Raw genomic sequence first — 13,340 nt, 5'->3', positions numbered from 1 at the left:
GCTTGTCTGCACAGCAGCGTTACCTGAGTTGGCACTCAAGCCGGAGGCTGCTGTTAATTTGAGGTGGCCGGCCAGAGCAGGAGTATAGGGCCATATCGGAGTGAGCACAACCCATCAGCTGCTAACGGGACGCTCTGTAATGTGGACGCAGGTTAGCTCCACTCGAGCGCGGCTTGTCTTCCAGTGACGGTCTCTGCATTGCATCTAGAGGCTGTGGGGTCAATCTCAGCTATGTATTACCGTGTCGATTCTCCAAATGTCGTGCAAACGATAAAGTGAACCTGCGTGTTCCCTGCTCCACACAAGAGTTTACGTTCAACGGAAAGTATTTTAAAAAAACCCGCACATTTTATTAAAATCGCAGAACAAATTTTCCTGGAACCCAGGAGCAAACTCAATTCCATTGGACTGTCGGCGGTTTTAATCTTAACAGCAATTTTGAGAGAAGGCAAAAGGCCTTTGATTCCATCAATAAATATAAAAAAATATAATAAATTACATTAAAAAAAAAGTGAACACTGACAGACTAGCAAAGGGCGTCTAGCGAAACGCAAAGGCGCACAGGGTGGGAGCGGAGTGGAAGAATAAATAGAGAGAAGGAAAATGGTTACATGACCTTGGGCACAGCTATCAACCGTCATCTGCAAATCCGCTCCGCTTGCTACCAGAGGAATGTCAAATTTAAGGCACTGGCATCTGCCCTTCTCCTGTGGCACCGACAGGAGAAAAAAAACCTACTTAGCAGAAGGTTTTTGATACAGCCAGTTGCTTAAAAAGCAAACGCACTGGAGCGGCATCTCAGTGCCCGGCAAAAGGAAATCGATCGAGCCAGGCTTCGGGTCACCCTGGTCAAGATGCGGGTTTCCCTGCACCTGGAAACTTGGTTGTTTTGCAGTTTAAACTGAATCACTTTATTTACTATAAATCTTCATCCTCTTATAAAGAGCAAAGGAAAAATCAATGTTGCTTTGTCACAGCAAAGTCCCGGCCTACCCTCTGCTTAGAAATGGAGGCCGTTCTGGAAAATCCACATACTCCTGCCAGTCAGGAGAGGGTCAGCACAGCAGGGAACGAAAGACAAGCGGAAGGAGCCCCGCTCTGCTTTGGCCGGCCCTGTGCAAGCAGCAGGCGGAGGAAGAGTTCGCCACGGGCCTCCTCTGCAAGCACAGAACCTGCCTGACATCCGGCCACGAGGCTGCACGCAAGGCAGCTGGAGCGCTTTCTAAGGATGGCAGCTGGTGCCCTGGCCAAAGCCAAGGAGGGCGGTCCTTCCGAACAGGCTGCAGTCTAGCGCCTCCCCCTGGAGCCAGCTACCATCGCACAGCAGCGGTTGCACGCAAGAGACCACCCAATACTAATCATCATCATATCAGCAATAAATAAAACTAACTGCTGCGGAGGTATAATTGGTACAAGATGGCACGAGCGACTGGCTGACTCCGCTCTGGGCACTGCCATCCAGTCGGTCGGTGTCCTCACAGGCTCTTGGTTGGGGACGATGCCAAGCACACTTCAATTCTCCACTTCAAGTATTTCCCGGTTTGCACAGCCGCTGAGTGTCGCTTTCTCTCCTGCAGCGATTCCTTCTCCACGCGGGTGGCGAGGCTGCCTGGGCTGGGGCCGGCTCCTGCTCAGATCGGGATGCCAACCATGCTCACCTGCTCCTTCAGCCCCAGCAGGCTATAGGCGATGCGTTTCTGGTGACCCGGCAGGCGCACCCCGATTTTCTTAATGTCGCTGGGGAACAAAAAGGCAAAGGGGAATGTCAGCAGGGCCCAGCCGCTACCACGATGCGCGAATGCCAGGTGCGGGCCCTTTCGGTCCGAGCTGGTTTGAGCGGCTATCCACAAGGGGAGAAGGACTCAGCCCGCATTTACCAAGCGGCCATGAAAGCTGGCCTAGCAGCCCGAGCGTGTGGGGCGTGGCCAAGGAAAGGGGGCGGGGCTGGAGTGCGGCTGTGCCCCTGCCATCCCTGCCTGGTGCATTACACTCCTGGCAGAGCTGAGAGCAGCCTTGAGGCTGCCCTGAACTACGCAGCAGACGGTGTTGAACTGGCTTCAGGCCCAAGGAGCCAACTGCACCTCTTGGGACCACCACTGAGGACTGGCACCCACCCTGCGTCGTCACGATCTCCCCCTGCCCTTTCTTCTTCCCCGTCCCTCTCTTGTCTTCTCCTTCCCCCCCCGACCCAGCCTGATCCTTCCCTTAGGACAACTGTCGATGGCCCGCTCCAAAGCTAGTGAAGCCAAGGGAAAGACTCCCAGGCTCCAGTGAGCTCTGGGGGAGGCCCCATGTTCCCGGCTGGAGCTTGGAGAATCTTTCTCATGCCCTGTCCTGACACTGCTTCCTGTTGGCAGCCCCAGTGCTTGAACAATAAGGGGAGGGCAGGCCAGCCTGTCTGTTAATGAGCCTCTCCCTTGTTTCCCTGTAAAGCCAGTTAATTACAGGGTGCGTGTTCGGATCGGCAGCACCTCTTGAGACATCGCTGAGCCACCTTGTGGGCTAGGGCAAGGCCAGTGGAGAAAACAGGCAGCTCCACACACCTCCACAGGGAATTAACAAGGGTAATTAGTCTCGTTCGGCTCTGCAGCATGTCTCCAGGCCCTTCACAAAGGGAGCTTTGTCCTCATTGGGGAACCCAGGTGGGCGGGCGTGGCTTTGCCAATGGTCACAGGCACGGTGGAGCCAGGAACCGGATCCAACCCCCACCCTGCCCAGTGCTATGCTCTAGCCACTAGACAATGCTGCCTCCCTACAGACATAGAGGGACAGGCCAGCTAGTCTGCCTTCCAGCCTTGGAAATAGCCAAACTCCGCCGGCCTTGCTGGCAGCCCAGGAACACCGAGAGGCCCCAACAGAAATCCAGCGCCAGACTCAGCCCTTGTCCTGAACAGCTTAGGATAGACATGGAAACTAAGGCACCAGGGGCAGGAGGGGGGGAGGGGCTTGCCCAGCAGGCTGGTGGCAGAACTGGTAATAGAGCCCAGGTCTTCTGAGTGCCACTCTAGTGCCCTGGCCACTAGGCCACCCTGCCTTCTCCGCATTTAGAGCAGGCACGCTGCAGGCAAAGGCTCCCCGGGCCGGGTGGCTGAGGAGAAGCCCCTTGGGCCTAGCTGAGCCAGCTTTGTTTCGGGAACGTGATGTTCTGCAGCTATCCCCGGATGCCCCCCCCATCCCCGTCCCTGGGGCGTACAGAAAACATTCCCAGCCTGGTCCAGCAGCCAGCCAGCTCTGCTGTTTACACAGGCTATATTTATCCTACAGGGCTTGGGCTGTTATTTCCTGGGGGATGAGGATTTGGAGGGGGGAGGAAAGGAAAAGAGGGCCCCCCCTCCTTCCAAGAGTGGCTGGAGGGGAACAAGGGGGGAGATTACAGCGCTTCTCCCTTCTGGGTGACTCTGAGCGGGGTCCCAGCGTGGAGAGGGACGCGGCTTCCCGCGGTTCTGCCAGGAACTCAGGCCCTCAGGCTGTGGGGTTGGGAGCAGGGAAGGCGGAGGGGCAAAACTGAGCCCAAACCACCAACTCCAAGGAAAGAGAGAGCCCGAAGGGGGGCTCCATTCCCCCACCTCGGCCCCTGGCACCTCACCCGCGCCTGGCCCAGCCGGGACGGGGGCGACGCAGAGCGGGGAGGGGGCAGCGGTTAGCACCATGCAGTGCCACACAGCAGCTCTGGGCTCAGCTCTCCGGGCCCGGCCTCCCACTTCTGGGGCCAGCCGGAGCTGGGAGCGCTGGCAAAAGATGAAACTCCGGGGGCGGGGACCTAGCACGTGCCCCCGCTGCCTGATCAGGGACAGCTGACGGGATCCTGCCCTCCTTGGGCAGAAAGCAGGTAGGGCTCGGGGGGAGGTAATGCCAGTCGTTGACGAGGGCAGGAGAACGACGCTGGCAGGGAACCAGAGGTTCCACCAGGGGAAAAGGGACAGCTCGGCCCTGGAGATAAGAAGAGCAGCTCAGTGGGCATCAGGCCCTACGTACCAGCCCAAGGGGGACTCCGGGGCCAGGCCCAGTGCTGCCCCCGGGTCAGAGCTCTCTTCCCCACACCCAGGACTCAGGCCAGTCCCACTGGCTGGCAAGGATCAGCCTGACGGGGCTTTGAGAGCCAGGAAGTGATCTGACTCCTTTCCGAGTGCCACAGGCAGAGACAATCCAGCTCGCGGTAGGTGCCCGCTGCAGCCCAGCTAACCTGACCAGCGCTGGAATGCCCAGGACCCGCTCTGCCCTGGCAAGACACTAAGCAGCCAATTTGGGAAGCTGGTGCATGCATCCGCCCGCGGGTGCCCGGATCAGCCCCGGGCCCTGCCCTGGAAGCTCTCAGAGGCGGGGCCTGCCAGCGAGCGGCAAAGGCAGCGGAGGGAGGAGTGTGACTCACTCGTTGCTCATCTGCACCACTTTCTCGATGGCGTTGTAGCCGCCCGACAGGAAGTTCTCCGTGTACTGGTTCATCTTGATGGAGTCCAGCCACTCGGAGACGGTCCTGAAGGGAAGGCCCTCCGAGCCGCTGGTGCTGGGCAGGCGGATGGACACCCTGCGATGACACAAAGCCCCCAGACGTTAGTGTCCTGTCTCCCCTGGGCAGGGCAGCAGCTGGGCGGGGATGGATTCCTCTGCCCAACACCCTGGGCAGTTAGACCAAGACATGAGGGCAGGTACCTGACAGGTCACTTCTCCTTCCTCCACGAGCCACACGGGTAAAGCACATCCCTTCCCCCGGCACCCCCTCTGCAGGGAGAGTCACACCTCCCATCCCCAAGGTAGGGGCATGCTTCCACCCCCCCCCCCCCCCCCCCCGCCACACCTCCCTTTCATATCAAAGGCGTCAAATCCCAGGGCTGATGAGCGGATGGCACGCTCTACTGGACTGAGCACAGGGCCGGGAGCCAGGATCCCCGGCGTTCTAACCCAGCACCACCACCAGCTCGCTGGGTGACCTTGGATAAAGAGCTTGAGACGTGCCTCAGTTTCCCCATCTGTCAGAGGAAGGTGGGGGTAACAAATCCCCGGCGGCTGGGAGGGTTAATTGCATCGTGTCTGTAAAGGGCTGGGTCAGTGCAAAATGCTTTTTCATGATTGTTCATTGTTAGTCTGGTGGGGGCTCGCTGGGCCCAGCCGCTTCACAGCTTTCCCAGGGGCTCAGCTTCGAGGGGATCCCTGCGGGAGCGATGGGGGAGAGATGCCATGGGGGAGCCCTGGCTGCCTGCTTGCATGCTACAGTGGGAGGGTTCCAGCCCCTGCCAGTCTGTGCTCCCCGCGACCACTTCTGCTGCCCCATGGGCCTGCCCCAAGTCCAGCCTTGGCGCGGGCCTGTTGGCTCGAGGGCTGGGTTCGGCCCTGCATCCCCGACGCTTGGTCCGAGCCCTGCCCCTGGGCACCAGCCAGGTGGCAGCCCCTCCCGTTAGCACCACCTGGAATGCCCAGCGAGGATGCCCAGACCCCAAGGAGCCCAGGGCTTCACCTCCCTGCAGCAGCCTCCTACTGGTGCCACAAAGCACTCGGGGACGCCGGCGCGCTGCACCCAGCCCGCTCTTGCTTTCCCAGCTCCTGTTGTGGTGCCCACCCTCTGCAGGCCACGGCCCTGCAGAAACACCCTCCCCGATAGCCAGCGCTCCCTGGTCAGCCCGTCTTCGATGGTACCAGATGTACACGACTCAGTGTCTTGTCATCAGGAAGCAGAAGTGGCTTGGACCAACTGCCTCCTGCTGTCCTGGTTTGCGAACCCCCCCTCCACCCAGAGGAATCCCTGGCTGAGCCGGGGCCGGGGCCCGGCGGGTGGGCTCCGGACCAGGGGCAGGCGGAGAAGGCTGGTGACCAGCTGCCTACCGGGGGTCGAAGTCTGCCAAGGTCTTGAGCGACTCGGGGGCCCGGATGAGCTTGTCGAGGATGCTGACGATGTCGTTGAACTTGGGCCGGCGGCTCCGCTCCTGTTGCCAGCACTGCATCATCAGCTGGTAGATGGCGGAGGGGCAGTCCATGGGAGCGGGCAGCCGGAAGCCTTCGTTGATGGCTTTCATGACCTGCCGAGGGAAGGCGACCGGAGGGTGAGGGACGTGGCCTGCGGATCAGAGGCACCCGCCTCCCACGCGCTGGCAAGGCAAACGCCGCTCGCTCTGGGCCCTTCCTTGCAGTCAAGGGGGTGGCCTCCCAGCTCGGCGCGTGCCTGGTGCTGCGGAGAGCTGCCCGGACCCCACCCACGCCGTGTGGGGCAGGCGGGCGGGGAGCTCTCCCATAAATCCCTGGCTGGACAGGGAGCGTCTCCTTGTCTCCTGCTCTGAGAACGGACACGCGGGTCAGACCATCCCTGAGAGCCCCACGGGGGCTCAGAGTGCCTCGTTCATCGCCCGCCGAGCAACCCAGGCTGTGCCCGGAGCGCACACCAGGCTGGCTGCAATGGTACAGCCTGGGGGCTCTGCTCTGTAAGTGCTGCCCATCGTGGGGGCTCAGGACAGCCCCTTGCCTTGTTAACCACACCCACTCCAGATGCCCAAGGAGGCAGCACTGTGGCACTGCCAGGCTCACAGCAGTGCGGGCTTCCCCCGCGCTGCCCCGCGACCTGTTCCCCCCCGGCCCTAAAGAGGAGCTCGGTCTTCACGGCCAATTCGCTCCTTGGCCCCGCAGCTGAGATTGCCGGCCACGGCGGTAGGCTTTGTCCTGTGGACACGTGTTCCCCCCAGTGCATTTCACATGGGCCACAAAGGGCCATCAGACGGAGCAGCGTTTCACAACCAAGCCAGGCTGGAGTCTGATGCCTAGCCCGTCCTAGGCCTCTCAGATGTCCAAGCCCTTCCAGAAGGGTGATGGATGGTGGAGAGACATGAACAGACAGACCCTGTTTTATCCTTCCCCCAGACCCCTTTGAGACGCGCCTGTTGCGTTGTCAGTGCCGGGGCAGCGGGCACAGCGAATAGCCGGCGCGTGGGGCCGGATCCCCACTCTAGGGACATGCAGCGCCCATTCCCGGGGGAGCCCGGCAGTCCGTCCCCATCAGGGCCGTTCAGACACAGGCAGGCCGGGCTCTGCCGGCTGCGCTCACCTCGTGGTTGGAGAGCTCCCAGTAGGGCCGCTCGCCGTAGGACATCACCTCCCACATGACGATGCCGTAGCTCCACACGTCACTGGCCGAGGTGAACTTCCGGTAGGAGATGGCTTCCGGGGCTGTCCAGCGGATGGGGATCTTGCCGCCCTGCAAGAATCACACAGCCCAGGGATTGACACTGCTGCCTGCCTGCCCCATCCCTGGCTGATGCCGAGGGAGGCTGCGACCCCAGGGCTTCCTCCTGCGCCCACGATTGGCCATGCCGGAGCTCGCTGGACCCAGAGGGGGCTACGCAGGGGGCGGCACCGGCAGGGCCCAGACCAAGCCGGGCTCAGGCTCGAGAAGCAGGGCGGGCTCTCAGCATGGCCACGCTCCTTGCTGGGTGTGTGTGTGGGGGAGAATTTCTCTGACATCCCATCAGCCCCAACCACCATGCCCACTTAGTGTAGGTCCTACGCCAACAACGGGGGGCAGGCACAGGGCACGGCTGCAGCCCCTCCCTGCCGGAAAGAGCTCAGCTGCCCCCAGCCCAGGGGTGTGTCCGCCCACTGTGGCGGACGGAGCACTTACGCTGGTGGTGTATGTGGCCTCGGGATCGTCTTCCAGGACGCGGGACAGGCCGAAGTCGGACACCTTGCAGACCAGCTGGCTGTTGACGAGGATGTTGCGGGCAGCCAGGTCCCGGTGCACGTAGTTCATGTTGGCCAGGTACTTCATGCCCGCGGCGATGCCCCGCAGCATGCCCACGAGCTGGATCATGCAGAACTCACCGTCCTTCTCCTGCGTGACGAGAAGAGAGGTGCTCAGGATGGTAAGGGGTTAAGCCGACCGCCTACCCCGCATGCACTGTGCTCCTATCACCATCTCACAGGTTACATGGCTCCTTGAACCCAGAGCAGGCCACAAGCTATAGCGATGCCATGCAGCCAAAATGCAGCCACCTCTGGGGTGGAGGGTGGCTGCCCATCAGTGCACAGCACAACAGTGGAGGCAGAGGGGGTGAATCATGGCACAAATCCAAACTCAAAGAAAGGGCTGGGAGATCTTTAACACCCATGTAGAACCCCAGGAGTTACTGGTTTGACTCCCCTACAGGACACTGCATGTAAATCTATGGTCTTGACTGTCCCCTCGCTGCACCTGCAAAGGATTGTGGGATATGGTGGTTTGTGGGTTGCTGAGCAAAAAATATTGAAGAACACTGGGTTAGACAGTCCGGCTCTTTTTCTTATTAAAGTCGTGGTAAAAAAATGAGACGTTTAAAGAGCCAATTCCCTTCCTCGTATTCCAGCTCACATGGTTCGGATCAGGGGCATTCTGACAACCCAACGGACTTTGCATCACGGATGCAGCTCGTTTACTTTGCATTTTGCTCAGATCCAGACATGGCCCGTTTCGTCGGTTTCACTTCCCATCTGGGATGCACTAGCCCAGGGCGGAGATGCCAGGGATGCAAAGGCTGTAGGGGAGAGTTCCGTAGACTCTCATCCTCCCACCCGCTTACGACTATTTCAGCTGAACTGAAAAAGCAAATAACGTTCACCCTGAATGTTAAATCTTGGTGATTCCCTTCCTTGGTATTGGACAAAACCTAAATCCGAGGGCGTGGCCTGCAGTTCTCGACAACGTCCCTTTAAAAATGGGTGGGCCTGGCTAGGACTGAATTGTGCTTCTCCTCGTTCTGTTCATGAGCGAGGAACCACAGCACCTACCCGCAGGAACTTGTCCAGGGCTCCGTTCTCCATGTACTCAGTGATGATCATGAACGGTTTGTCTGAAAAGAGAAGGGTAAATCACGAGACATCCTGGGAGAGCTCCCTCCCCCAGGCCCCAGCACCGCCTGGCGACAGCCCACGGATGTTTGTGCACGCAAAGCAGGAAGGGGAGCTGGGTGCTGGTCATGGGGCGGAGAGGTGGCTGGAACAGCCTCCCAGGAGAACAAGCCCAGATAAGGTGATCAAGATTCCGCCCAGCATGGACGTCATCTGCGCTGATGGGCACCTGGCAGGGAACATGACTGGGAAAGGGTCATGCTTGCGGGAGGGGTCTACTCCAGTGTGTCTATAGCCAAGCCCTGCCAAGCCAGCCGCCACATTCTGCTTCCGGCAGTTGTTCTGGTGTAACCCCAGGATTCGGGTACCTTTCGGTAGGAATGATCCTGGTCAAAGTCCTGCAGTGAGGGGCGAGGGGATTTTTTGAACAGTGACTTTCCCTGAGTCGCCCCCAGCACAAACCTTGCCATTTTTGCAGCTGAAACAGCGCTCTTGGCAGGAAAAACAACTGGTTGTCAGGTGAGAAGGGAACATGGGGGGGCGTATGGCATGGGGGGGGGGATGCTTACACTTGGAGACGACGCCCTCCAGCCGGATGATGTTGTGGTGGCAGAATTGGCCCATGATACTGGCCTCGCTCAGGAAGTCGATGCGCTGCTTCTCCGTGTAGCCAACCTTCAGGGTCTTGATTGCCACCGGGATGTCCTTCTTCCCGTGTTTCAGTGTCCCCTTGTAAACTTCCCCGAACTCGCCTGGCAGGAGGAAAGGAGGAAGAGGGTGACCTGAGGGTACTGGAGACCTGGGCATGTCCACCGCTGTGCGATCCAAAGGCCCGTCTGCCTCTTCTCTGGAGGGAAAACCCCTTCAACTACTGGCTGCACCAGGAGGCCGTGTCCCTCCTACCCCAATCACAGCCTGCTTGAGGAAGGCGGGCCCCACCTGCACCAGCCACTGGCAGCAGGAAGAGGGAGCGACCTACCTGCACCGATCACCTTCTGCCGGGTGATGCACGAGGGGTGAATCTCAGTTGTAAATTTCAGCACCGCCTGGTTGGGGTCTTCGTAGGTGTGGGGGTCCACGTAGGTCTTCAGGGGCTTCAGCTGTTCTGTGGGGCGGAGGGAGGGAGGGGACACATGGAAGCAGGCATGAGGTTGGGACTCCAGACCCCAGTGAGATCTCATGCTACTGAAAGTACAGTTCCACTCATGGCAGTTTGTAGCCCAGCCGCCCCGGTGTGCTCAGCCCAACACCCGTTTCCTCCCCCTGCTGCAGGCAGGGACTCCGCCGACGTCAGGCTGGCAGCGGGGGGCGGGGTCTCCCTTGAGCCCGCACAGACATTTATGGGTCACACTCCGGGTTCCTGTTCACTCACTGGGCTTGGCTGTAGCCCCAGGGCTCCAAGGGCCCCGCAGCCGAGCTACACCCTGCACAACCACCACCGGGGACCCACGCTCTTCAGCAGCGGGCTGTGGGGCCAGCAGGCCGCTCACAGGGGGCCGGGGCTTGTAGGGTCACATTCTCCCCAGCCCCTGCATGGTCAGGTGAGGAAAGACACACGGACTGTGCTGGGTCTGCCCACCACCTTGCGGGGGAAGCGCTGTCCCTGCCTCCAGGGGTACAGGGGCCCTGTCTTCATGCTCCCGGCCCAGCTGAGCACAGAGCTGGGATCTGCCACACTTGTCTCTAAGGGGCACATGCTCCCTGCCACACTCCCTGGCGCCTGTCCGACCCAGCTCCCACTGGAGTCTCTCACTCACCAGACTTGGAGAAGTAAACGTCCTCAGACGACTGACGGGCCCGTGAGCGCCTTCTCCTACAACAACAAGGAGGGTTAGGCCTGGAGACGCTCCCCACTGCATCCCGAATCACATGGCCAGCAGCCCCCCGATGAGAGAACATGCCAGACAAGCTCATCTCCCCCACATCCTTCTTTGCTGTCCTGAAGAGACCCCAGATCGATCCAGCCCCCTGCCCTGCCTCTTAATATGGGGGAACAGATCCCTGTGGGTCCTGCACTCAGTCCTTCCTTTGGCAAAGCCCCCAGTGACGCCCAGTCTGGGTAACCAGCGAGTAAGGGCCTGAGGGCCTAGTGGAAACTGACTAGTCTGTTTCATTTCTGTCTCTGGTCAGTTTCACATCCGGGCTCTCCTGCCATGGTGTCTGGGTTGCAAGAGGTCGGTTCCTCAAGCAAACATTTCGGTTCCTCTTACACAGCCTAAGCTGGACCCAAGCCGGCCCATGTACATCTCAGCAGCCAATGCCAGGTCAGCAGCAGGAATCACATGGTAACAGACGCCTGGGCTGGCAGCAAGGCACAGGTTAGCTGCCTGCAATACTGCCCCCTCCACACCTCCAGGCAAGTGGGCGCATTGGCTGTGGGGGAAGGGAGGTCCAATGGGGAAGGGACAGGCAGCTGCTCCTGGGCTATGGACGCCTAATGACAAAGGGGGGGGGGGAATCCAAATACCTTCGGTGAAGGTAGAGGGCGACAGCTACCACGACCAGTATCAAAATGATCCCAGTGATAGAGCCGCCGACCGCGGCTGCCGTGTTCATGCTCTGGGAGCCTGCAGGAGGAAGGAAAGACGGTGAAGGAAGCCACGGGGAAACTAACCACACATTCCCAGCACGGCTTCTTACTGGCCGGGCTCTGCCCAGGCCTCTCCAAGGGTGGTGGGCGGTAGTGGGGAGTCCCCTGGCACCTGAGATTTAGCAATGTCCAGGCAGAGAGAGTGCTCGCTCCCTCTGTCGCTCTCGGCTCCCTTCATTCTGATCTCTGCCCTGCACTGAGGGTTGGTAAGTTTCGAAGGTGGGGTGCAAGGAGAGGCAGAGTTGGAAGCCGCGGGTGGCAAGTGATCAGAGCTGGGGACTCAGAGACAGGATACTTGAGTTCTATTCCCTTAGTCTCTGCTATTGACTCGCTACGTGGCCAGGGGCAAGTCATGTCGCCGCCCCGTGCCTCAGTTTCCCCAGCTGGGAAATGGTGGTAGTAACAGCGGGAACTGCCCCTCCCTCACATACTCACCCTCAGCACGCGTCTCAAACTCATATTCCATGCTGTAGGCCCCCTGGCCTTCTTGTGTCAGGGCCTGGACCCGCACCAAGTACTTGGTGCCCGGTGTGAGCTTGGAGAGGGTCACCGAGTTCCCTTCGGAGCGCAGGACCGAGTAGCTGTTCTCATCCATCTTCAGAAAGCAAAACACACAACCCCCACCACAAAGATCAGCAGCCTCGTGGGACCAGGCAGCGCCCCAGAGCCCAGCCGGGGACGGGAGAGGGCAAGCCAGTGACAGCATCAGCCTGGCTCAAGGATCAGTGGCTGAGGCCAAGCCAGTGAGGACAATCTGGCTTCACTACCAGGCCCCCGCAGTGACCTGATGTCCCTCTGAGTATTCCTGGAGGCCACTCCAACAGCTTGATTCATGCTGTGGCTTGTGCATCCGAGCCAGGCCCTCCCCTTCCAACTGGCTCCATGGGCAGAACCACTAGGAAGCTGTGGTCCCCTCTCCCTTCCCTCCCTTCCCTCCAAGCCCAGACGGCGTGACTAGCTCGGAAAGTGAATGGCCAGCGCTACCTTCTTGCTGTAGGTGACCTCGTACTTCCAGACGCGGCTCTGCTGCCGGGGCTGGACGGTCCAGGAGATGCTCAGGCTGGTTTCAGTCTGGCTGTCCAAATTCACCGATGTCACCCGGGGAGGCTCTAGCCAATGGAGAAGAAGGCGACGGTCAGGTGGGTGCTAGGAGGCGTGAAGCCATCACCCTAATCATCGGGTGCAAGGATGCCGGGCCCAGACAGAGCTGCCCATACACCAGCATGGCCGGTCCAAACATCTAACTACACACCAGTGCGTCTGCTTTGCCGTACTCACCAGTGGATGGTCTCCTCTGCTGCACAGGTGACTTCAGCTGCTTTACCACACCCCATCTAACCCCGTCTCTGATGCCTGCCGAGCCCCATCAAACCCCATACCTGACATTCACGGCTTTCCCATATTAACCAGTATATTAACCCCTCCTCTGTATATAAATCACCCCCCGCCCCCCACAAACCGAATGTAACAGGCATGTTGATACAAGCCCACCGGTTATATATACCGACCACCCCTTACCTGTCTGGTTGACGCTGATGCTCGCAGTGCCATAGCTGCGGCTGGGGCCGTAGGCGGACACCCCGTTCCTGGCCTCCACGGTGAAGGTGTAATTAACATGCGGCTCCAGGTCGCTGACGGTCAGAGACGTCCTGGTCAGCCCCTGGGGCTGGTCCGAGTAGCGGATGCTGCTGTCACAGGGCCGACACTCCCCCGACTCCGGCCAGCACTGCTCACACGTGATGCTGTAGGTGATGTCCTTACGGCCCCCCGTGTCGCGGGGCGGGGACCAGCGCAGCTGCACCTTGGCGCCCAAGCCGACAGCCATGACGTTGTGGGGGGCAGAAGGGGGACCTGGATGGGGGAGGGGAAAGGTCATGGGTCATGGTGCCAAGGGCATTTCCTTTTGGGGGCAGGGTAAAGAGAGCACATGGATCCCAGAGCAGAGAGG

At 60.0% G+C, this 13,340-nt stretch overlaps 1 protein-coding gene across 1 annotated transcript in view; it reads right to left on the bottom strand.

Annotated features, from left to right (window-relative positions):
• Positions 1-326: 326 nt before the first annotated feature.
• EPHA2 (EPH receptor A2) overlaps positions 327-13,340 on the bottom strand; it is a 34,340-nt gene continuing 21,326 nt past the window's right edge. The window contains exons 5-17 of the mRNA XM_005281775.4: positions 12,911-13,243; positions 12,377-12,501; positions 11,828-11,987; positions 11,270-11,369; positions 10,560-10,615; positions 9,782-9,907; positions 9,372-9,554; positions 8,743-8,804; positions 7,601-7,810; positions 7,028-7,177; positions 5,818-6,011; positions 4,370-4,525; positions 327-1,737 (exon numbers count right to left, since the gene is read on the bottom strand). Coding sequence (XP_005281832.1) covers positions 1,632-1,737; positions 4,370-4,525; positions 5,818-6,011; positions 7,028-7,177; positions 7,601-7,810; positions 8,743-8,804; positions 9,372-9,554; positions 9,782-9,907; positions 10,560-10,615; positions 11,270-11,369; positions 11,828-11,987; positions 12,377-12,501; positions 12,911-13,243 — 1,961 coding nt within the window. The 3' untranslated portion in view covers positions 327-1,631. The remainder of the gene's footprint in view (positions 1,738-4,369; positions 4,526-5,817; positions 6,012-7,027; positions 7,178-7,600; positions 7,811-8,742; positions 8,805-9,371; positions 9,555-9,781; positions 9,908-10,559; positions 10,616-11,269; positions 11,370-11,827; positions 11,988-12,376; positions 12,502-12,910; positions 13,244-13,340) is intronic.

Source organism: Chrysemys picta, chromosome 21, assembly GCF_011386835.1.
Source record: "Chrysemys picta bellii isolate R12L10 chromosome 21, ASM1138683v2, whole genome shotgun sequence".
Classification (NCBI taxonomy): domain Eukaryota; kingdom Metazoa; phylum Chordata; order Testudines; family Emydidae; genus Chrysemys; species Chrysemys picta.
The sequence above is the reverse complement of the archived record's forward strand: the minus strand, read 5'-3'. Positions and strand labels throughout refer to the sequence as shown.